At 41.9% G+C, this 25,438-nt stretch overlaps 1 protein-coding gene across 1 annotated transcript in view; it reads right to left on the reverse strand.

The window, feature by feature from the left end:
- BRD7 (bromodomain containing 7) overlaps positions 1-25,438 on the reverse strand; it is a gene marked incomplete in the record, with an annotated part of 891,907 nt that overhangs the window by 348,055 nt on the left and 518,414 nt on the right. The window contains 1 exon segment of the mRNA XM_044081983.1: positions 5,367-5,460. Coding sequence (XP_043937918.1) covers positions 5,367-5,460 — 94 coding nt within the window.

Consider the following 25,438-nt stretch of genomic DNA (forward strand, 5'->3'; position numbering starts at 1 on the left):
TTTTGCACTCAATCCATGCCATACCTAGATTCTTCCCCTTTTTACAGTTCTCCATTATAACTTTAACAACAAATGATCCTTTGTTCCATATGACTTTCTTTTATTGCCCTTTTTTTCTACTGCCATAATTGAGTTTTCTTCTAAATTACTATAAACTCGGTCGGCGTCAGTTCCAGTGTATAGTTTATATCGGAAGGCAAGTTAATGGTTTATAATTTTTAGGGTAGCTTGCAGGTTCACTCTTAAGTAAGAGCATTGTTTTTCCTGTTAACCACGCTGGTGTCCATTTCGGGTGTGCATACAAAAAGTTCTTACTCATGGCTAAATCCTTGTGCAGAGATGTTAGTACTTTTAACCAAAAGTTAGGTACTGCATCTGGGCCTGGGGTTTCCAGTTAGAGGCTTTTTGTTAATGGTTTCAATCGCTTTGGCTGTTATTTCCTTTCATTTCATATCCTGTACCTTTAAACTTCTTTCTTTTACTACTTCTAGCCATTTATCATCTTTATGTCCCACAGGATCTTCATAGATACTTCTCCAAAATATATCTACTTCCTCTTTTTTTGGTGGTCTTTCAATTCCTTTTACCTTTTTTCCCAATTCTCTATAAAACTTTTTTGGGTCATCAATAAATTGCTTATTTTGTACTTTTCCCTTATATTTTTCAGTTTATCTTCTAAGTTTTTCTGCCTGTGCTGAAAGTTTTAGTTTATTTGTGATAGTGTATGATAGATCCTGGTCTGTTCTAATACGGCGCATTGCTTTAATCACATCTATCTTTCTTAGTATTGTTGTTGATCTATTTCCTCTTCTATCATCTTCTAACAGTGACACTTCATGTCTTAATTGCTTTATAGTTTTCTCTATTCAATACTTCCATGATGGCATTCAATTTCTCCCCTTCCTTTCCCTCACTACCCTATGTTCTTGTGGTAGAACTTTTATCAGTTATTAATTTAGCAGCACAGTAATATGTCCTGTTTGGACCTGTATGGACAGTCCTAATTACTACATTCATTTGTTTTATCAGACTTCTTACTTTTTGGGTTTTATTGACCTTCTGCAGTCTATTTCTTTCATTGATCTTAATATATCTACCCCTGTCCATTAAATCAAGCAACTCTTCTCTTAGCTCATTTTCTTCCAAACTGAGGGCACATCCCTTGTTCAGTTTTCTGTAGGCATTCTATAGAAAGTTCTATAGCATCTTCCTGTGGCACATTCTCTTCAACTTCATCCTGTGTCATCTGTTGCTCTGTCATATGGGAACTCACTGGCCTATCACTTCTCAGCATTGACTGCATCAGAGTTTCCACAGTTTCCTGTTCCTTTCCTTGCTGTCTAGCTTCAAGTGAATGTTTATACTGGTTTCCTGTGGAAGGCTCCAAAATATTTTGATATGGCACCTGACCAATTGCTTCCTGTTCCACTGGTTTCTCCTTAATTTGGATATCCATTGCTCTATCCTATTGTGCTTTCTGCATTTGATTTTCTACACTAATACTTCTCTTTGCAGCTGCTCCATAACCTCAATTTCTATTTCTTTGACTTTTGCCGTATCTAATCTCTTTTTCTGCTTTTCCTCTTAGTCTTCTTATTTTTTTGTACTGTAAAGTTTTCAATATCCAGATTCCTTTGCCTGTACTTCTCTTCAAATATCTTTGGTGCTGCTCTTTTTGTATTGGTTAGTTTTGCTTTCTCTTTTGCATAAATATTACACCACATTAAATCTCTTCCTTTCCCATGTCCAAATTTCTTCTTCATATGTCATTCATGCATTTCTGCAGGTGTGATTTCTGCTATGACACTATAAAATATACCTGCATTTGCCAGGATTGTACATAAAAACTACTTTACAATGCAACACGCAATTTACATCACAAAATGTCTTGTACAAATATTAATAGAAACAAAATTTGTTTTACTTACAGTTTTCTCTTCACGGTCCTTCTAAACATTAATGAAAGTGGGGTGTCTCTATGTAGAGTTTAACAGTCATCAAAGCTCCTGCCTTTCTCAACTATTTGTCAACAGCACACAATGCTGACAAATGCTATAAAACAAGAGGCTACCCACTGGTGGATTACCAATATGATTCAGGGATAGGCCCTTCATGACCATGATACGTGCTAATGAGGTATTCCAGGGAAACGGCCTATGCTAATTAAGCTTGTGCTTTCCCTGGAAATGCCTGCAAGAAAGAATTTACAAAGCAAGTTGATTCAGTGTATTAATTAACATGGCCAAAATGTCACATTTATTCATTACTTCCAAACGGAAACACCGCATTACAAGGTAATGTCACAGTGTTTAGAAGAGTAGTGGTGGGGGTGTGCAAATGTATGTGCCAGTGGGTATAGGCGTGTGTCTGTCTACAGAACTGTGAGCGATCTACGATTAGTGTGTGTGTGTGTGTGTGTGTGTGTGTGTGTGTGTGTGTGTGTGTGTGTGTGTGTGTGTGTGTCCAGAGTGGACACAGTAAAGGGTGTTAGCTACAGGATCAGTGGTATGTGATTGAACTGGGGGTACCTGCACCAACAGGATGCACGGGCTAACAGTGGCAATTACCATTGAAAAGTGACGTTTAGATCCAATTCAGAGACATGCAGAGTAGATGATGATGAGATCTTCCTTGTTGTGCATAAACACATCCCCAAACCGATTCTCCTTTAACTGTGTAAACACAGGGATTCTTTTTTTAATGAATCTCAGCCCCAGAATCCCCAGCTAAAAGCATTTCATTAGACATTTTATATTCAGATACACTGGTTTAGTGATGCTCATTGCCACAGTTTCTCATTACGCCTTACATACGGAATCCATTGGCAGCACCATGCTGAATGTCTGCTTGGTATGCAGGCTACCGTAATGGCTGAGGTTTTGGCATATTATTTTCAGAAATGTACTATAATATTTGATCAGTTACAGACATACAGTGTTACATTGCTGACATCACTGTGGGATGTACACGGTTTGTACAACTGAAGAGTATCTGTAAAATGTCATGAAATTTGTGAGGTATTTTCCATACTTGCATAAATAAACCAAAAAAGGAGCAGAATACGGTCATGAGAGGGACTATGGCAGCAGTGATTGTTGGAAAAAATTATATAAAATGCTTGGGTAACAGCAAGAATTTCAACCATTTATTTGGTGTGCACTGTTTTAGTATTAACATTAATAACAGAATTATCTCATGATTCATATTGGAAGAGGGACGAGAAAATGGTTAAGGTCTTAACCTCACGGATACAAGTACAGGTTTGATTATGGCCTCTGGTTACTGGCTAGGCATGGCTTGTATATGCATCCATTCATACTAATACAATATAACAGCTGCCTATTCACCACACATGAAATGAGGCCTTCTTCAATGGATAATTTTTGGGGGATTTCCATTTTTGGTTTCCTCAGTTCAACACAATTGTGTATTTTTCTCCAGCCCACACCTCCAGGGGGCCTTGTTCATCCCCGGCCAGCTCACAAAGTGACACGTGTCAGACTTAGGGGGCATGTCTAACCCCTGAGCAACAGGATGTGACTTCTGTGCACTGAGTGAGCAAAAAGATGGAGAAAAAAATATGAGACTTAAAAAAAATTACACTTGCCCAGCTTAGAGAAAAATCCATATACAGCCACCGAATGTGCTGGCCATCTAGACACTGAAGATGGTGGGAGAATAATGAGCACCTAATGCAGAAGGCCTTCGTTCAGATTGTAAATGTACTGTATCCAACTTTGGAGGCTTTTTACATTGGGTAACTTTTGCAAGAATCCCAAGGAATATAAAGTAAACCTTCCAGAAGGCCAGACTCAAAGGAAGACCACAGCCAAGGACTCCGCAGCCAAAGTCCTGAAGCTCCAAGCTGATAAAGAACAAATCATGAAACACTGGCCTGAATTACACAACGCTTGGTGACAGTAAAAACTAAGAAACAAGTGCCATTAAATCAGATGTCACAACAGAGATATTGTGAAACAAGCACTGAAATCAACTACATTCTTAGTGGAATAGCCTTTGATAGTAGCATTTTTCAATGGGGATTCACCACTGACTGTAAAAGACAATGCTTACCCACTGCAAGTCGCTTCACATGCAGAGCAGAACAAACAGCAACAACTGGACCATCTTCTTGAAGCATGCACCCTCTTCATGTAAAATTTGAGTAGGCAGTTCAAATGTAAACTACGAGTGGCTATTTGCCATTCTAGTCTACCCCTGGAAGGAAAACAGGGAGATGAATGGATGGTTTTAAGGAGAGTTCTCACAAAAGTTTCCAGAAAAAAGTGTGAGTCAGTCCTAAGGACATTTCTCTCTTGTAAAAAAACAAACAGAGCTCCTATTGAGAATCTGCTGCAGCTCCAAGATCCTGTCAAGCTACATGATGGTTACCAAGAACAAATTTTTCAGAACTCTGAACAGAGAAAAGGCAAGAATGCTTGAAGTTCAAGTCCCAGCTGAGCACATACTGTATATAGCAGCCCTTCAAGGAACTGTTTAACCAGCTGCTGATGGGTTGCAGTTCTGCTTTCCAGAAGGTTGTGATGGACAGAGATGCTGGAGATATTCACAATCATCATGAAATAACTAAGACCCAAGTTATTAAGATGACTGAAATAGGTTAGAATCAGCTGCTAACAAACCAAAAGAGGCAGTATTCATTTATCTGTTTGTACAAATGGAGAATTACTTCTTCACATAGCAGAACAGGTCTGGTCAGTGTTGGCTTCAAACACCCTTGAGACTCCAGATGAAAGAACAGGTAGCACAGGACCTAAAAATGAGCATCCAAGTTGCTGAGGTGGAGCTAGTTGTCACTCCACCTGGACAGGACTTCCCTGGTTTGAAATGAGATAGTTTACTATACTACCAGACACCTGACATTATGAAAAAAGCATCTTGGCCACCATGGAATGGTAAGGATGACATCTGGTACTTCTTATCTAACCCCTGCAACAGGATATAAATCACAGAAAAGGGTGCAAAGGCATACAGGTGTCTTCCTTATTAAAGGTGGAAGAACATGTCCACTGCAATCTTCCTCTTGTCGGGCTAAACCAAGTGAAAGAGGAGGAGGAGGACTATGCTCTTCTCTCTAGCAAACAAGTCAGTCCCTGGGTAGCCTTACATTCCCATGGTAGCTTTTAGTCCTTATATTTTGTGTACAAATAATCCAGAGGCAGGCAGAACAAGGATGGGAAAGATGTATTAGTTAATGTACCTTTCTAGGTAAAAGGCATTACTTCTGTGTTAAGCAGCAAACTAATACACAGCATTTAATGTTTAATATTAACAGCAGGTATGTTATGCTTTTGTTGTGACCAAACACATTTTAAAAATTTCCAAGATTAATACTAAATATTTACTTTTGTGTAAAGGCTGACCTCTCGCAAATGGCTCAGAAGGATGGACAAATCCTAAGGTTGTTGTCCCGTCTGGTTTTCTTCTTTCAAACTGAAACTATTAGAAAAAAACATCAGTGAGGCATTAGTCCATAAGAACCCTAAGAACACATACGTGTATTATGTATGTGCCTGTATGCAGACAAAGGGAGCACACATGAACCAAAGAGGCTATCCTTCCAGAACAGAGCTTGCATGATAAAAATCACAGGTGAAGTTTAATTATTTCTGAATTAAAAGAAAGAAACAAAAAATAGGGGTGAGCCTTACTTTCTAAAATTGTAAGCACAGTTTCCAATTTAACAGGTTAAAAATAAAATTAAAACTAATATGATACGTCACTTCTTTTGATTGACATGGCATAGTTTTCAAACATGTTAAACCATTACTAGCAGAAATGTTTGCGGGTGCCTGTTGAAATTCCATGTATTGCAACTGGAACCTTCCGAATAGTGACAATGAAACTGTAAATATGGTAATATAAAGTCAATGTAGAGCCTCAAAGTATTCCCCTTAATTTAATGTACAGCAATCTTAGATTCAGTAAATACAAATAGCTGGAGTGGGAAGGGGGCCGCATCACCCCTATAAAAAGACTTTAATGGGTTCCCAATGACTTCTGAGATTCACTCAATGTTAACAAGTATTACACATAGCTTATACTTCTTGAAGTTTCAGGGCTTGCAGTTAAAGGCCTCGCATATGTAATAGGGAGCTCTCATTAACATTATAAAAAAGTTTTGTTCAACAACCATACTCCCTATGAATATGCACCTCCAAGTGATAAATGAAAGACTTTCTTATAGCTTCAATCACTTCTGTAATTCCAGCTGGAAGAATAATCTATTTACTTATTAACTTGTTCCTTAACTAGGTAAGTGAGCTGGGTCCAAAGACCTTTTTCAGCCATAAAGTACAGTTGCGCAAATTCCACTTACCTATAACAGTAGATGTTCGTAGAATACACTGCCTTTACGGCCTATGGTAGTAGTAGTGCCCAGTTACCCTCCCACTGGCAGTCTGTCAAAGCTCAGTACTCCTCCCACTGACCGTTTGTAAGGGTGATAGCCCTTCACACTCACAGACAGAACCCCTTCAGTTTCCTAGAGTCTAACAGGAAGAGAAGATTGAAATACAAGCTTTGCAAACACCACCTGTTCCAAGCCAAAACACATACATACAGACAAACGCACAACAAAAAATGTTACTGAACCAAAAAATAACAGCACCTCCAACTATACACCCACCAAAAGGGGGATGGTGGGAGGGTACTACCAGTAAGGCACTGTTCTACAAATATCTACTGTTACAGGCAATTGAAACTTGCACAGCTGTACTATGCTCAACAAACACACTGCCTTACTGGCATATGGGTAGACTTCCAGAGCTTATCCTTCCTCCTTCCCAGGTTGGGTAAGGGTCCAGGAGCCCCTGGAGAAAGGTCTTTGTGAAGCCTGCTCTGGATCTAGAAAAATAATCTACTCTGTGGTGCTCACACGAAGGTATGGATGCAGGAAGTAGCAGCTGCCTCTAGAAAACTTGTACATTCCACTCATTTCTAGTATGCCACAGAAGAGGGAAAGGCCCTGGTAGAATGGGTTTTTACCTTGACTGGATTCACTTTTCTATGGTGGGTGTAAAAATAAATAATAATAATAATGAAATAAGATTAAAAAAATAATAATATCAGAGCACAACCAACATGCAGTTGGGATTGCTTAAAGACAGCCTGACCTTTCTCTGCCTCAGAAAAGGGGGGGAGGGGACTTCTGGCTTTCCTAAAAGGCTTTGTTCCGTCAAGGTATTACCTGAGCTGTCTATGCACATCCAAGGTATGAAGTATTCCATCTCCCGTATTCTTAGCTTCCGGAAAGAACACAAGGAGATTAATAGACAGAGTGAATTCTCAAACCACTTTTTGTATAAAAGAAGGATTAGTGCATAACAAACCCTATCCCATTGGAAAATCAGGTGAGGTTGTCCCACCATGAGAGCTTGCAGATCAGAAAACTTGCCTTGCAGATGTCAGAGAAATAAGCAAAACAGGTTACCGCATTAAGAACTTGAGATATGCATGAGCTGCTGGTTCAAAAGGTGGTACGGTCAATTTTTCAAGAAAATAGCTTAGGTCCCACAAAGGAGGAATTTGGATGTGAAAAGGTCTCAGATGGAATACTACTTTAATGAACTGTTTCACCAAAAGAGAAGAACGACAGGGGTCCCACTGACAAACAGGCAGAGATGGCCACTAAAAGCACCTTAATGGACACCTATAATAAGCCACCCTGAAGTAGCTCACACCAATATTTCAAGACGAGAGGGATATTGACCTCAATGGACCCTGCATTTCCATTTAAGCATCACTTAGAAAACCTCATCCATTAGTAAACATAGGATTTTCTAGTAGCAGGACTTCTGGCCTCCTTTAACACCTGCTGTACATCCTCATGAAACAAGTGTCAAAACAGAGTCAAGACCGACTCATCCAGGCTGTCGATGTCTCTTAAAATTCCACCCCCCCCCCCCAAGACTATGTGAGCAGATCCAGCACTTGAAGTCTGTGGTAATTGCCCATGACCAATACCATTAATAGGAAGAACCAAGATTACCCAGGCCAATAGGGGGTCACCACAATGATCTCTGGCATTTCTTCTTGAACTTTCAGAAGTACCTTGTGGACCAGAGGCAAGGCAGGAAACCCATATAGGAACATTCATGTTCAAGGGAAAGTACAGTTGTGTACACTTAACATAAATGTAGATGTTTGAGTGCATTCACTGTTGCAGTCATCACATTTGGGTTATCTGCTTGCAGTAGCCCTTAGTCGGCCTGATTATCAAAGTCTTGGGTCCTGCGTCAGTTGCGGTCTCATCTTCCGTGATGTCAGGTAGTCAGGGGTATATAAAGCATGCAGCCGACACCATTACATCATTTTTTCTTTCCCCAGATGTCAGGTGCCCACCTAATGGGAAGCACTTATATATATATCTATCTATATATATATTTATATATCTATCTATATCTATCTATATTGTATCTATATATATATATATATATATATATATATATATATATATATATATATATATATGTGTATATATATATATATATGTAAAGTTATACCTCCAACAAAAAAGCAAATACACCAAAAAGCTTTTAAGCATAGTAAAGGAGAAAAGAGGTATAGCCAAAAGAAGTCAGGGGACTGGAGGGAGGGTAACCAGGACTGCAACAGTGAATACAGTCTAACATCTACATTTATGGTAAGTGTACACAACTGTACTATGTTCTTTGTGTTTCACTGTTGCAGTCATCACATTTGCGTAGACTCCCAAAGCTAAGGATGGGAGTAGGAATTTAGATAGCATTAGGACCAGCTATAAGGCCCTGCAAGACTGCAGTGGCAAAGCCAGCTCTGGATTTGGAGAAAATTGGCAAATGGTAATGCTTGGTGAAAGTATGTACAGAACCCGAGGTAGCAGCTTCTAGAATGTCCCTGGTAGGGACACCTCTGAGAAAGGTTGTAGAGGTAGATGCAGCCCTGGTTGAATGTGATCTAATCCCCTGTGGGATAGGTTTCCCATAGTGCTTATAGCAGAAATGAATGCAGCGGCCTCTCCATTTAGAAATGGTTTTCTTTGAAATAGCCTTCCCCTCTGCCCCTGCAGGAAATGCCACCAGCAGTTCAGATTTCCTTTGAGGTTTAGTCCTGTCCAAGTAAAATCTAAGTTGTCTGTGCACATCTAAAGAGTGCAGTATCCGTTCCCCTTTGTTCTGTGGATTAGAAAAGAAGGTTGGCAAATGAATGGACTGATTAAGAGCCACAATGGATACTACCTTGGGCATGAAGGAGGGATTGTTCCTGAAGGACACCCTGTCCGCATGAAAGATGATGAAAGGCTCCACCACCATTAAGGGCCTGTAATTCAGATACCCTTCTTGCTGAAGTGATTGCTAAGAGGAAAGCTGTTTTCCAAGAAAGGACTTTTAACTCTGCACTTGCAGCTGGCTCAAAAGGAGGAAGAGTGAGTTTTTCCAATACAAAGTTAAGGTCCCAGGCTGGAGTTGGGGCTCTCCTGGGTGGTCTTAGGTTTTTGGCCCCTCTGAGGAACTGATTGAGAAGTGGATGTGAGAAGAGGGGAGGTTCTGTGTTATAATGAGCTGAAATGGCTGAGGCATGAATTTTGATGGGGGGAAAAGAAAGGCCCTTGTGAAGCATCTCAGTTAAGTATTGAAGAATCTGAGGTAAACTGTGCGCTGCTGTGCCCATCCCTTGAGTTTGGTTCCAGGCACAGAATATTTTCCATTTGTCAGCATAAGATTTTATGGTACTAGGCCTCCTTGCCTCCAAGATGACATCCAACACTTGTTTACTGAAGGATTGTAACGGAGAGATTAGGTAATTAGCCAGGCTGCCAGGTTCAGGGTTTGAAGCGGAGGGTGCAGAATCTGGCTCTCCTGCTGTGACAGCAGGATAGGGGTCTGAGGCAGGTGCCATGGAGCCAGCTGTGACACACTGCGCAACAGGGGGTACAAGTGTTGGCATTGCCAGTCTGGTGCAATCAGTATCGTCCTTGGTTTGTCCTGTTTGATCTTTACTAGTACTTTGGAGAGGAGAGACAGTGGAGGAATGGCATAAACCGATAGATTTTTCCAGCTGATGGACAGAGCATCCACTTTCGAAGCTTGTTTGTGGGTAGTCCTTGTGCAGAATTTGTCCAATTGGTAGTTCTGGGGGGAGTCTAACAGGTCTATATCTGGGCTCCCGCATTTGTTTATCAATACGTTGAAAGTCTTTGGTTCCAGTTTCCACTCGTGTGGGTCCATGAGATTTCTGCTTAGTTCGTCTGCCAGTGTATTTAGTTTTCCTGGCAGGAACTGAGCCTGTAGATGCACTTGGTAGCTCAAGGCTGTGTTCCACAGAGCCATGGCTAGTCTGCAGAGGGGGTATGAATGGGTACCCCCCTGCTTGTTTATGTACCACATAGTGGTGTTGTCAGTGTTTACCATTAATTGTCCTGGAAGAATGTGGTCCTTGATGTCTGTCAGAGCATTCTGTACAGCTAACATTTCTTTCTGATTGACATGCAGGTGCATTTGATTTGGGTTCCATTTGCCCTGAATGCACTTCCATGCCAGGTGAGCCCCCCATGCATAGTATGATGCGTCTGTTGTTAGGGTTTGGGTGGCAGGGGGTAGAGTGAATGGTAGTCCCTTGTTTTGGTGGCAGGCCTCTGCCCACCAAAGGAATTCTAATTGTAGGCAAGGTATGATAGGAATCATTGCTTCTAGATCCTGAGAATGTTGACACCATAGGCTTTTTAGATACCAATGTAGTTTCCTCGTATGCAGTCTTGCATATGGAATTAGTAGAATGCAGGAGGCCATGAACCCCAAGGCTTGCAGTATTTGCCTTGCAGATAGCAGGGTTTTTGTGGCAATTAGTTTGAAGTAAGTTGTCAAATGAATTCGTTTCTCTGGCTTGAGGAAAGCCATCTGGGAAAGTTGTGTTCTAGCTTGCTCCCAGGAATATAATTTGTTGAGAGGGTACAAGATGTGATTTCTTTTCGTTTATGGTGTACCCCAGACAAGTTAGCACCTTTTGTACAAATGCCAGATGATTCAAAAGTATGTCCTGGCTTTCTTCCTGAATTAGACAATCTTCCAGGTATGGGTATATTTGAACACTTCTTTGCCTGTAAAATGCAATGATTGGAGCTAGGCACTTTGTGAATACCCCGGGTGCAGTAGATAAGCCAAAGGGCAGTGCAAAGAACTGATAATGCATGTAGCCTGCTTTGAAGAGGCATCCTTGCCTAGCATAGGAAGCAACTGGTGAAGAGTTAGCATCTTGAACTTTGGACTCACCAAAAAGGTGTTTAGGATAGAAAGGGCCAGGATAGGACACCATGAGTTGTCTTTTCTGGGTACCAGGAAAAGTCTCGAGTAGAAACCTTGTCCCTTTTCCTCTTCTGGTACAGTTTGAACAGCCTTTTTGCTTGAGAGAGAGAGTACTTGTTTTTGATTCCTCTGTCCACTGATTTGGGGGTACATCTGGCCAACCGTTTGGGGTTGGTAACATGTTGAAGTGAAATCTGTATCCTTGGGAAACTATATTTAAAACCCATTTGTCCTGGGTAATGAGTTCCCAGTTTTTTGCCTGCAGAGCAATCTTTCCTCCTAAAGGAGCAGTCAGTTGAGAAGTGCTTGGAAGTTTTAAAGTTAAGTCATTGAGACAGCTTACCACAGGAGGGAGTCTTACTACCCCTGATTTGGAAGTGGGAGCCCCCCACTGCTTAGTCCTGTGCGTACCCTGGGACTGAAACCTGGGTGTTCTGCTGGTTCTGGGTTTGGACTGAGAAGGCCTGGAAGATGCAGAAAAGGACCAATTCTTAGAGGGCCAATGCCTGCTAAATCTTGGCGGCTGTACTTGTAGGAAATCTTTAACAGTTTGCATAGATTTAGCTTTTTCCTCCATCTTTTTAAGAACTTCTTCTGCTTTGTTGCCAAACACGCAGTCCTGATTTCATGGAGCATCCAGCAATTTAGCTTTAACATGATCTGGCAAAGATTGCTCCTTAAGCCAAGCATGCCTTCTAAGTACAGACCCAGTGACAGCAGCCCTGTAAGATTACTCTAGTGAATCAAAACCACATTGCAAAGTATGTTTTCCAACCTGTTCAGCAGAATGCATCAAATCCTGTAAATCCTTACTTTCAGCACAGTCAGGAATCATCATTTTCTGTTTAAGCAATCCAATAATACGCTGCTGATACTTTAACATATGAAACTGGTAGCTTAATGGCCATGGCTGCAGAATTGTATACCTTCTTACCCCATCTATCCAGTGCCCTGGAATCTCTATCAGAGGGGGTAGGATATTTGGCAGTAGTAGCCTTAATTCCCTTGGCTTCCTGTGAAATGGTCTCAGGATCCGCAGTAGGATTTTTAAAAAGGAACTTGTGAGAGTCAGGAACCCTGTAATACTTATCATGTTTTCTGGGAGCAGGAGGTAAAGAGTCAGGGGCCAAGCTATATTCCGAAAAGGCATCATCAACAATGTCTAGTACAGGAGGGATAGCTAAAGGCCTGTGTTGGGGCAGGAATAAGAAATCCCTATGCCTCTTTTTAGAATCAGAGTAATCCTAGCTTTCCCAGTGAAAATGCTCCCTAAGAGCATGCAAGGTTACACCAAAAGAGAAATCCTCTGAGGGGGAAGCAGAGGGAATAGAGTCCTCTGCATCAGAATCCTCATAGGTAGAGCAGGGTAAATCTTGGTCATCAGAGGAAACAGAAAATTCAGAATCCTGGTCAGAAGTATCACAAGCAAATTCAGTCCCATGTCTCTTACAGGGGGAAGGTTGGCTTCCCCTGATTAAAGTAACAAGGACTTCAGCCATTCTTATCGTTTGTTTTTTTAGGCATAGAGGCCTGACCATGCGGTCTGGGCATTGGTTTTCTAGACATGGTTCGAGTTTTAGGCCTTGAAGAAGAAGATGGCGTCGGTTTAATATGCAAGTCAGTAGGCCTGAATACACCCTCAGAAGCCGGTGCCTGCACAGTGGCTCCGGACTCATCCAAGGTAGCGACATCCGCAGGTTCCACAGTTGAAGCATCTCACAGCATACCGGACTCCGAATGGGTCTCAGTAGAGGCCTGCGAATCTGAAGTATCAGGTATCAGGGGCTGCGAAAGTGCCTCACTCAGTACCGGTGAACTGGCAACTAGCTTATGAGAAGCATCGGCAGCTTTGGACCTAGGCGGCCTGTCTCTGTCTTTATCTTTGCATTTTTTCGGAATGTTGGTAGTCAGGTGGCTTACCGAAGACCTATCTGGATAATTGAACTGAGCACCAAAATATTTAGAAGCGTAAATAACAGACGACAAATAATTTGTTATTTAAATAAGGCACAAAACCAACAGTGAGGTACGCCGTGGTCAGGGCCTAGGCAAGGAATACAGTATGAATGAAAATCTTTATGAGGTATTTGCTTTCCACAAGAAATACAATTACTGACTTTTACTGACATCGGTTTAGCGCAAGAAAAAGTTTCCCCAACGGGGTACTTAGCTTTAGTTGAAGACTTCGGTTCTGCAACTCGAAAATGAAAATTTCAGGAGTCGGCCGACCGGCACTTGCAAACTGATTCTGCTTCGGGCACCGCACGGCAAGAAAGACTGATGTAATGGAGTCGGCTGCATGCTTTATACCCTTGACTACCTGACGTCACGGAAGATGAGACAGCAACCGAGACAGGACCCAAGACTTTGATGATTAGGCCGACTGAGGGCTACTGCAAGCAGATAATCCAAAAGTGATGACTGCAACAGTCAAACACGAAGAACATCAAGAATGCGTATGTCCTCCAAGCATGGCTGCATGTATGTCCAAAACAGAATTTCTCCAGCTGTCTGTTTTGAAAGGAGGTGAACAGATCTGTTTGAAGTTTTCCAAACATCTGGACTAGATTCTAGAACACCATTGCCATAAGCTTCCACCCATGCAGGTCTGCCAAGGATCTGCTTAATCTGTCTGACAGCAGTGTGCTGATGGGAAATCTGATGTCTGAAGAGTCGGAGAATACCGAGAAGCCTGCTCCCAGACTATCACTGTGAACCAGGACAGAGGATAAGATCTTCTATTCCCTTGTTGTTGAGGTACCACATCACTGGGGTGTTATCAGTAACCACAAAAAGAGGACTCAGCATCCAAAGGTGGAGAAGAATTTTCAAGGTGTAAATTATCACCAACATCTCCTTGATACTGATGTGCTTGCATGCTTCCTTGTGCCCCCAAGTGGCTTGCACTTGCATCCCCACTGACACAACTTCCCAAATGAAGTCAGCTGAATCTGTCTGGTTAGACTGCACTGGCACTGGAGGGGAGAAAGGACGCCCTGAACTGATACTTAACTAATCAATCCACCACTGTAACTCTCATCCAACCATAGACACTCCATGGAGTGGAGGTGTTGGGTGCAACAATTGCAGACATACCATTACATTTTTTTTTTCATGTTAAGACAGGTCCCTTAGTATCATGAGAATCATGGATGCCATCAGTCCAAGAATTTTTAGGAATTCTCTCAATGATGCAACATTCCTCTTGGAGCATTCCAGAAACAGTCTGGTATGACAGGACCTTGTCTTTGGGCAGAAAGACTATTCTCTTTTTAGAGCTAATCAAGCACCCCAGAAAGATGAGTCTTTGCAAGGGTGTCGGACATGAATTTTGGAGGTTCAACTTGAACTCTAAATGGAAACAGTAAGGTCAAGGCCTTCTCTAGCAAGTCCAAATACCTGGATGCAGACTCGGCATAGATCAGCAAGTCGTCCAAGTATGGAAAGATGTGAATTCCAGAGTTCAGCAGTGGGCAACTACTAAAGAAGGGCATTCAGGGAACACAGCGCAGTGGATAGCCCAGAGGTCAATACACAAAACTGATACTGCAAACCAGACACAACAAATCCCAGATATCTCACGGAGTGATGAGCAATGGGAATATGATGATACTGCTCCTTCAAATCCAGGGTCACCATGAAGAAGTTGTCTGGCAACAGAAGAAGCCCTGTCTAAAGGGTGAGCATCTTGAACTTGGGAACCTTGAATAACGTATTCAGAAAAGAAAGGTCCAACACCAACCTCCACAACTGCTCTGTTTTGGGAAGCAAGAAAACTTTGGAGTAGAAACCTCTCATTTTTTCCGAAGAAGGGACTGGTTCTAAGATCCCAGAGTCCACCATTTGTTGGAAAATAGGAGAGAATAACAAAGCCTGGTCAAATGAATGAGCAGGGAACCCGCCTGAATGGAGGAGGGTGGTCTTTCTACTACCATTTGTAACCCCTACCAACAATGTTTAGCACCCATTTGTTGGGAACCACTGATGATCAGGCCGCCTTGTTGAGTGCTAACTTGAGAGACAAGGCATCAGACGGGGGGAACTGATAAGAATGAAAAATGGACAATATACATGCATAGTTATGGTGAGTACATAACTTTAATATCTGATGTTGTCCTTTCATTTGTTCCTCAACAACTGGGACAGAGTCCCCAGCTATGCTGACCTTCGGTGGCCCTCATGGAAAGACATTCTGGAGTACTGCAGAACCAAAGACAGCCTTACTCCTAGCAGTCAAACACAATTTGTAATAAGCAATAAAGCTATGAACATTAGACCAGGTAGCTGCTGCACAGTCATCAACAAACGTTCAATAGCCATGGACCTGGTGGAGTGTGCTTTAGGAGGCATGGGTAGGGACAGGACTTGCCAAATGCAAATGAAATGTAATTGGTAAGCCATTTAACAAGGGAAATTTTAGAAACTCATGAGCCAAATTTGTTTGGGGAGAAGGAGACAAACTTGCTCTGACTTTCTGAAGTCTTTTGTTAGATGGAGACAGAAACATAGTTATCTATGTACATCCAAAAGATGCAGCATGTATTCTGCTAGGTTAGCAGAGTTGGGAAGTAAACAGGCAAATTAATGGCTTGAATAATATTCATTTTGGAGGCTACACTAAGCAAAAAACATGGACTGGTCCTGTAAGGTAACTCCGTCTTTGTGAAAGATAAGGAGATTTGGAAGAGACCCTGGAGTTCAGAAACTCATCTTGCAGACATAATGGCCACCAGAAAAGCAGTTTCTATGATAAAAATTTTAAATCCGATTTAGTTAATGGTTTGAAAGGTTTCTAAGTTAACTCTTGCAATATGACTGTTACATATGGGGTGGGGTCCTTCACTAGTCCAAACAGATAATCATTTCCATTTACTTTTGTAGATCTTCCTTGGAGAAGCCCTGTGGGATGAAAGAAGTGTCTGTTGGACTGGGGAGGAACGCCTGGGCTGTCTATCAGTGGAAATGGAGAACCATGTGGTCAACTAGAGGCCTGGAATGTCTGGATGATCCAATCCAAAGGGATGAGAAAGCAGGTCTGGACTGAGGTCCAGTATCCATGGTGGACAACAAAGGTGAAACAACAGGAAGGGGAACCACACTTGATAAGGTGAAAAGGAGGCAATGAGGATAACCGTGCTCTTCAAACACAGTGCCTTCTGTAAGAATTTGTGAATTAGAGGCATCAGCGGTAAGCATAAAGGAGACTGGAGAGCCAAACATAGACTAAAGCATCTCGCTGCGACTCCCCTGAAGGGGACATTTGGGCAAACCACCTGCTACACTTTTTGTGGGGACATGCAAAAAGGTCGCAGCAAGGCTGGACCCAATGAAGGAAAATCCTCTCTGTCACTGATCAATTGTGAGATCACTTGTGAGGCATCAGAACAGACCAGCTGAGTTTGTCCCCTAGCATGTTGGATTTCCCTGGTATGTGCATTGTCATAAGACAGCAGTTGGAAAAGATCGCCCACTGTTACAATCTCAATGCCTCTCAACAAAGGGAATAAGATTGGGTCTCCCGCCGTTTATTGTTGTAACCAAACCACATACATGTTTGTTGGTTTGTATCTCACTCGTCCCAAGAGGATGTCCTGGAAGGCCTGCAATGTTAGGAGGATTCCCCCTCATCTCTGGGACATTTTTATGTGAACTGGTCCCTTCTAGGGACCACGTGCCTTGGACCGTCTGTCCCAAGAAATGCCCCCCCCCATCCCAGTTAGGAGGCATCCGTGGTTACCATGGCTACTGGATGCAGACGTGCTAGAAAGTGGCCTTGGGAAACTGACCTATTCAATCTACCAACTTAGATAGCCTTTGCATACTGAAGCAAGTTTGATGTGGAAGGACAACTGATGGTGAACAACTGAACAGCTAGCGTCCATTGAAGAATGCGCACATAAAACCAGATCATAGGAACTAAGGCTATGGCAGTTGCCATTGACCCTAGGACCTGAAGAATAAATCTGGCTGGGGGAGAAGGATGCGCAATAATTTGCTTTACCTGGCACCTGATGGCCCTTACTCGATATGATGGAAGAGAGGCTATCTGACTGACTGCGTTCAATTGAGCACCTATGAACTCCAGGATCTGAACAGGTTGCAGATGAGACTTGCAGATGTTGACTGAGATGCCTAGAGATTGACATAACTGCAGCAAGTAGTCCCTGGATTTCTCTAGAAGATGCTTGGTTGGGACAGTGAGGAGCCAGATGTCTAGGTATGGAACCACTCAGAATCCCAGCAGTCTCAAGTGAGCTGTTACTACTACAATACATTTGGTAAAACACCCTGGGGGGCCGTGGTGAGATCAAATGACAGGGCTCTGAACTGAGAGTGACTGGCCCCTAGGCCAAAGTGCAGAAATCTTCGGGATAGTCTGTTAATCTTGATGTGACAGTACACATCCTGAAGCTCAATGGAGCACATCCAATTGTCCTTGCACAGAAATGATAGAATGGACTGAATCATGACCATTCGGAACTCTGACTTCTACAAAAATTGATTTATTTTGCTTAGATCCAGAACTGGTCTCAGGTCCCAGGTTTTCTTTGGCACTAAAAAGAATCTTAACCAAGTTCCAAATCCTTTCTGTTCTGGTGAGACCTCCTGAATGACTTTTGTTTAGCAGTTTTTGAATTTCTGAGCTGCTACCTCCCTTTGACTGGGTGGGATGTTGGGAAGCCTTTTTCTTTTGGTCGGGGGAATCTGAGAAAATGGTATGAAATAATCAGTGGATATGCTTAGCACCTAGGAATCTTTTGTTATTGATGCACAGGCATCTGGGTGCAGAGAAAAGTGACCCCACCAACTGCCTCCAGAGGTGGTCAGTCAGGCAACCTTTCAGGAGTGCTGAAAATGTTCATCTAAAAAGGAATCTCAGAAACCATGGTTCTGCAAGCCTCCCCTGCCATAAAGACAGCACCTTCCATTTGAACTCCTCCCTCTGCCTCTGGGGAAGACATCCACGTGTGAATCCTGGAAAGGACCCCGGGACTGACAAGCCACATTTTCTTGCCTCCTAGATAAGGATCGCTGAGAGGTAGAACAGTGTATCCCTACAGCAGACAGGGTCTTTCCATCCTGTTCACTCCAGGAGAGAGTTTTCTTTAAGGCAGGGCCACACCAAGACATTCCTCAAAGGGGATATTGATGAAAGAAGACTTGAAAGGCTCCGCAAAGTCATATAAGCACATCCAGACATGTCTCGTAAGGGCTATGCCTGAACTTGCCACCCATGAGGTACCCTCTGCATTATGGGAAATTAGCTTCATGGAGGCATTAAAGATAGATGAGAGCAGCCAGTTAAGAAAATTCCACAGACATGGACCCAGAGATGGATTTGGAAAGTTCCACAGTCCAATTCTGCTGTAATCTTGTGAAATGTGCCAAATAATTCAGAGACCATAAGATAAAGGTCACCGAGGCATCTGTCCAATGCCCTGAACCCTCTGTTAGGGTGATGGACAGAGGATTCCTGCTCTGCAAGCTCCTTCTTTGTGGCAGCTGCCACAACCACAGCATCAACAAGAACCTCCTTGTTCCAGTGGGGCCTGTCTTTAAGTGGAGCAAGAAATTCATCAGGGCGATGGGGAATGTCTTCTACAATATTATGGTTCCTTCCACGCCCAGTAAAAGACTAGATCCAAGTACATCTGTCAGGGGGAAGTCACCAAAGATGTAGATGGGCTGGGCCCAAAAGTTTCCAGAAACACAGACTCCTCTTGGAATGGGTCATCAGAGGACCAACCAACTTTTTGCTTGAGAAACTCTAAGATGTCTCCAAAGGAGTCATCATCCAGTGGAAATCTGGAAGACCCCCTCATTGAAGACAGTGCCTTCAGTGAGAGACTCCTGAGAGGAGTCTGTGTGTCTCCACTAACACATTCTCTTTCAGGGAGCCTCCTCAATGGGACGATCTGGATAGGTCTCTGAAGAGAGGGGAAGTCCTTGAGGTGGACTGTCTGGATGCTTAACAGGGCCAACTGCCCCTGTGAAATAGGCCTGAGAGGATCAGAGCTCAGAACCAAAGGAGACAGGGCTGTAGCATAAAGTAGTTGAACCTCAAAGATGGGAGAAGACCATCTCCAATTCCTTGAAAGGAGGAGGGTCAGGAGACACCATAGTTGTTCGCACCTGGGCTGAAGCTGCCAGTGTTACCATGCCTCAAACCCACCCGGCCCTGTGCCTCGAATGGGGATTTGGACCAGAGCTGTCAAACGTCAAAGCTCCAAGCAGCAGGGATGGCTCCAACAACCCCAGAGTGGAACACTGCCCCCCCCCCCCCCACCTGGTGCAGAGGCTTCAACTCCAAGACTCTTCTTGGTGCAAAGGAATCTGTGCTAAATAAGTCAAGGAAGCAGGCAAAGTCAAAGATCTAGCTGCCTTCAGATCAGAGGTCTACACTCTCGTGTCTCTTGGATTCAAGGACTCCAAAACTGTTGCTCTGATTGGAGAAGGTGAAATCACTGCATAGGAAGTAGAAGGGAGGCTCATGGATCCAATGGGAGATGAGGATGACATAACCTCTATCGGAATCTGAGCTCTGAAAACTTCATCATCCTATCCTCTTTGGCTTCTGAAAGGTTCCTGGAGGACTTGGAGGAAGTTGTGGACTGGGGCAGAGACTCTCTCCTCAGGGTCTCCTGAAGGAAGGGAGAATGGTGCCAAGGAGAAAGAGGATCTACAGACAGCCCTGGGAGTGTGTCCTTGGAGACTTTGTAGGAGAAGTTGGGTGGATCGGAGGATGTGGGAACTGACTGTTTCTGTTTTGGATCTGAGGAGGTCAGATCTGATTTCTTTAAGATCTTTGGAGAAGGCTTTAAAGATGGATTAGACTTTGGAGAGCAGGTTGGAAACCACTTCTGTGATTGTTTCCCCTCTGAAAAGACCTTAGATTAATTTGCAGGGTTTGAGCCCCTAGAGTAGAAGGCGGCAGCAATCCCTTTAAGACTAACTTATTGCTACAGTCACCAAGGGCCACAGAATTAAAATCTGCACCAATGGAGCAGTCTGTGTTCAAATGAGAAGCTCTGAGGCAGTAGACACTCGCTGTGGCTATCAGAGGTTGGGATCTTATGTCCACTAGAAGTGCATCCACCTCTAAAGAAAAAGGGGGAAGAAAGTCTTTAAAAAAAAAACAAACAAAAAAAAACTATAATGGCAGAAAAAAAAAGGAGGGAGACAAAGGAGGACAAGCATCAGCAACGGTACCGACAGCTACTCTTGAGGTAGAAGATAAAGAGAGACCACCACCAGAAAGAAAAAAACATTCAAAGAGACTAGGTAAGTAAGGCAGGTAGTGTAGAAAAAATAAGTTTAAGAGAAAACATTTGAACACTAAACTTACAGAAAAGCAAGAAATAGCTAAAAAAGCTCTCTGAGAAGGATCCGTGCCTGTAACGATATGGAGGCAAACGAGATTGGAGGTATAGCACGTGGACTGGGGCATTAGGGGTACAGGGCGGAGCTTGAGAGTTGGATCCGAGTGTCTAGTAAATGCGGCCAAGTCGGATTCGAGATCACATTAGATACCAATCATTGAGGAATGAATGAAAAGGACCACAGATTTGTTTTTTAAAAGAGGAAAGATCAACTGTGAGAATAAGAACAAAAAAATGTCACTGTAATAGACAGATATCATGTATGGGACTATTTGCTAATTGTTCTGGGTTTTAAAGCTGAAGAAATTCTCTCTTTCATACACACTGGGAACAGAGACTTTTTGTGACTTAACATTTGAAACTGATGGATTGATGACATTTCTGAAACTGTGTAACGAAAAGGAAGACATATCTGTGGAACAATTATTTGTTTTCTGGCAGTAACGTAAACGTCAAAAAATGTTACTTTGCAATTTAGAACTGATAAACTGGAAGAAGATGATGTTAAAAAATGCATGAAGGTCTGTGTGAAACTGTTGATAATACTGTGATGAGAGAAACTTGAGGAATGGATGGTGGAGGTTGGAAGCTGGTGAAACACTTGCAAAAGTGTTATTTTTGTGGCTGGTCATAGAGGGACATTAAAATATGCTGGCCAGCCTAAATCACGTTTATTTTGTGGGGACATTTCTTATTTAATTAATGACTGTGAATGTAACCAATGTGGAAGAACGGACATACAATAATAAGGTATGTGCCTCAATACAGGTTGTATAAAATAGAATCTTCTGGATGGATTGTCAAGATCAAACAGTAAATAATGAAAAAGAAGAGGAAAGGGAAGAAAACATGCATGAGAAAGGACAATAGGTTGGGGGAGAGACTGAAGAAGAAACTGTAGAAGAAAAATATGGAGAGTGAGAGACTGCATGCAGGAAGATAGGTCAGGAGAAGAGAATGTTAAAAAAATATATTAAGTTCTAGTCAGTGCAAAACGCCGATTCTGAGGTTCATGGATTATTTATACATAAACCTACAAAAATATATTCAATTGGAGGAGTAAAAATTAGAAAAACACTTAAAATACTACTCCTAAACTTGAAAAGAAGGTAAAGCAACTTTAGAGTACTTACAGTGTTAAGAATACTGTTCACACTTACTGAAAGGAGGACAGGGATACTGGAAAGCTGTGCTAAACGTGATGTTGATGTTTTGTTGTTAGAGGATAAAGATTCCTGACAAGAGAAGAAAGACTGTCAACAGAAAAATAGTGGGGTGGAAAATAATATGGAACTTAGGAAGAGAGTATTGATTTACAGTGATAACACAACGTTGGTAAAAAGGACAGGAAAGTTGGTTGACTGTTGTGGATGTGAGGTGGAAAGAACATGTCGTAGCATTATTTGTGTACATACATAGCAAGGAAAGAATGTGTTTCATCAAATATTAGACTGTGGTGGTTAACATGAAAATTGTAACTACAGGGGACTTAAATTCAGATTTAAGAGGAAAATGTAAAAAAAAAGAAAGATGAAAAATATATACAGGAAGTGATAAAATGTGGTAAATTAACTATGTGGAACAAAAGTCAATGGACTTATAGACTAGAGGCACCTGAATCTGAAATTGATTATTTTGTAATTTGGGGTCAGCACATGGTGATACAGTTGTGATGGGTTTTACAGACCATTTAGCAATATGGGTGGAGGTGATGGAAGAAAGGGAGTATATTAGAATAGGAAAATTAATAAAAATAAATGAGAGATTATGGGATAAAATTGGAGAATGGGAAAGTACTGCAGTTATGGAAGGATCATATAACCAAGGACTTCTAAAACAAATGGTCTGAATGGTGGATTGAATTTAAGAAGTATAAAGGCGTTTTTTTCAATGGCAGAATGATGTAAGAGAAAGTGAAGTTTAGGAAAATGTATAAAATGTGTCAAGAGAATTTAAATAACGCAAGAGTATTATGAAATGGAAAAAGAAATATAGGAAAAAATAAGGCATTACTGTTTAGGTAGACGTGTTATTTACAAGGAAGGAAAAAGGAGGTATCTGCACATTTGGGTAATGTTGCTTCAACAAAGTATTAGTTTAAGGGTGTGCACACTTATGCAACCAGCTTATTGTACGTTTTTTATGTTTTATATTTTTCCCTAATATATTTGTTTTTCAATTAAATTGTACAAATTACAGGTCACATTAAAGGAGGGAAAAGTTTTGAAATGATTTACTGTGGTCTCTTCTTTTATATCACAAAAACCTAGCATTTTAACAGGGGTGTGTACACATTTTATATCCACTGTTTATTACCAAAAAAAAAAAAAAGTAGGAGTGGGGGTCAATTACGGAATAACTACGATGAGGATGTTATAAAAAATAGTGTCTATTAAAAAAAAAAAAATGTGCATGTAAATATGTAAATTTTGTTTAAATTGTGTGTGGCCCGTACTCTTTTCAATAGGCCCCGTGGGTTTTTTTTAATATCCACCTGAGTTACCACCGACTCAGGCAGATGAGGCCTTGATTTAACATCTCTGAGGATGACACACTCAGGAGTACAGTATCCCCTTTATGCTACACTACAGCCTCCTGCATCAAAGGCAGAGTGAGGTACTGGTTGCATCACCGATACTGTTTTAACATACATAAAGGAGTGAAAATCGCAACTTAGAAGAAAAATAATGTTTAAAATGCTGTAATCCTGCTCAATCACCTCAAATAATCATAACCCCAAAGAAAAATGCAATATCAGCAACTTTTTCTGGAAAAGTTTTAATTAATTTATTTATTATTGATTCCACATTTAACTGGGTTAGTCCAACTGAGCTTGCAAACAAACCCATTTTCAGTGGAGACCCGAGGTGAAAAGCCCCAGCAAACATAAGTAAAGATAAACATACAGGACAAAAACTATTAACACAACACTGCAAATAAGAATTATAAGGAGAAAAACAAAAGAAAAAAAAATTATGAACATTAAGGGTTGCACTGATAGTAATGGACTAAAATTTACTACATATGAGAGTAAAAACAAAAAGACAATCGTTCAAAAGAAGGACAATGTATAGACATTGACAGGAAGTGGGGGAAGATAGTGTTGAGAATGGGAGGGGGCTACAGTAGTAGAGCTGAGGGTTTAGGAGGTTAGTTTAAGCAGAAGTTATTAACAAAGAAAGTTAGGAGATGCAACAGGTTATACAGTGGGAGAGACTAAGACTACATGTCGTCAAGGCAACGGCATAATTTCAAGTTTAGTAGGTGGGATTTAAGCTCCTTTTTAAAACAAGGAAAGGAAAGGATGGATCTAATATGGAGAGGGAGTTTGTTCCAATTTAGTGAGACAGTGTGTTTTGTAAACTAGTTTGCCAATATTCCTTTTGGGTTTATGAACTGAGAGAAGATCCCAGCACTCAGGAGAGGCTGGTGGGTAGGGAGTAACATTGGAGGCAAGAACAGGGCAGGCAGAGGGGTTTGTTGAGTATGGAAAAGGTAGTGTGGAGCTGCGATTGTAAGAGAAGGTGCGAAAATTCCAGCCACTGAATAGTGACAGGCAATGATGTGAAGAGAGTGGTTGGTGTAGAATAAATCTGGCAATTTTGTTGTACGTTTGTTCCAGTTTCTACTTTGAGGTAGTTTGGATATTGGTAAGGATGGGGGAAGCATATAGAAGACTAGGTAAGAGAAATGCCTGGGCAAGGGTGCATTTAGTGGCAGACTTCCGCAGTGGTGCAGCGGTGGCAATGTTGCCTCACAGCAAGAGGTTCTCCCGTTCGATTTTCAGCTTGGGTTGGGAGTGGCTTCTGTGTGGAGTCTGCATGTCCTCCCCGCGGTCAAGTGAGAGTAAGAAAGAAATACGTTGAATGGGTGTGCCTTCGCTGAAGGTTGGGCGTCAGGCTGGCAACTCGACACCATAAAAACCAACTGCCAATCATAGCGGCCTGGAGTTCCGCTGTGGTGATCCCTAACTGGGAAAAGTCGAAAGAACAACAACAGTGAGGAATTTTTTGTTCCTATAAAGTAGTCTTAAGTTTTTGGTGTTTTTTTTTTGATGGCTTGTTGTATGTGCATGTCAGATTTTAGTTTCAAGTTTTTAGTTGTCTGCATTACTCTTTTAATAAAGAGGCCTTATTGTGCTAGTCAAAGTAAAAACAGAAGCATAGACAAAACTAATCAGGGGGAAAAAAAAACATCAAAGCAGCAGAATACACTACTCAAGCACTGACAGAAAAGTCAGAGGGAAGAAATAAAACTAGAAAGGGGTTTCTTGCCTTAGCTCTGCAACTGACATCACCCAGTTTCAGAGAAGCAATACTCCAAGAGACCTTTCCTTTCTCTGAGTGGTACAAAAAAACATGAAAGGGTTCTGTCTGTCCTGGTCCTGTCAGGTGACGGGTTCTTCACCCTCACAGACAAGGAGTGTGAGGAGTTCTGAGCTTTGACAGACTGCCAGTGGGAGAGTAGGAGGACACTATTTTCCATACGCCAATAAGGCAGCGTGCTTGCTGAACATCCTGGGGTCAAAGAAGAGCAACTTCTTAACAGCAGGGTAAAGTTAACTGCTTTCCAGAGAAAAAAGCAAGAGTCCATACAGTTTCCAAACATCTGCATTCATAACAGCAAGGACACTACCAACAAGTAGAACTGCAGTCTGATATGATTAAAAATATAGCAATAACAGTAATATAGTCAGTTGATTTTCACTGAGATGCAAAGAAGTGAAGTCTATATATAGCTATCAGGACATGCTAT

Source organism: Protopterus annectens, chromosome 8.part1, assembly GCF_019279795.1.
Source record: "Protopterus annectens isolate FY-2018-M chromosome 8.part1, PAN1.0, whole genome shotgun sequence".
Lineage (NCBI taxonomy): Eukaryota > Metazoa > Chordata > Ceratodontiformes > Protopteridae > Protopterus > Protopterus annectens.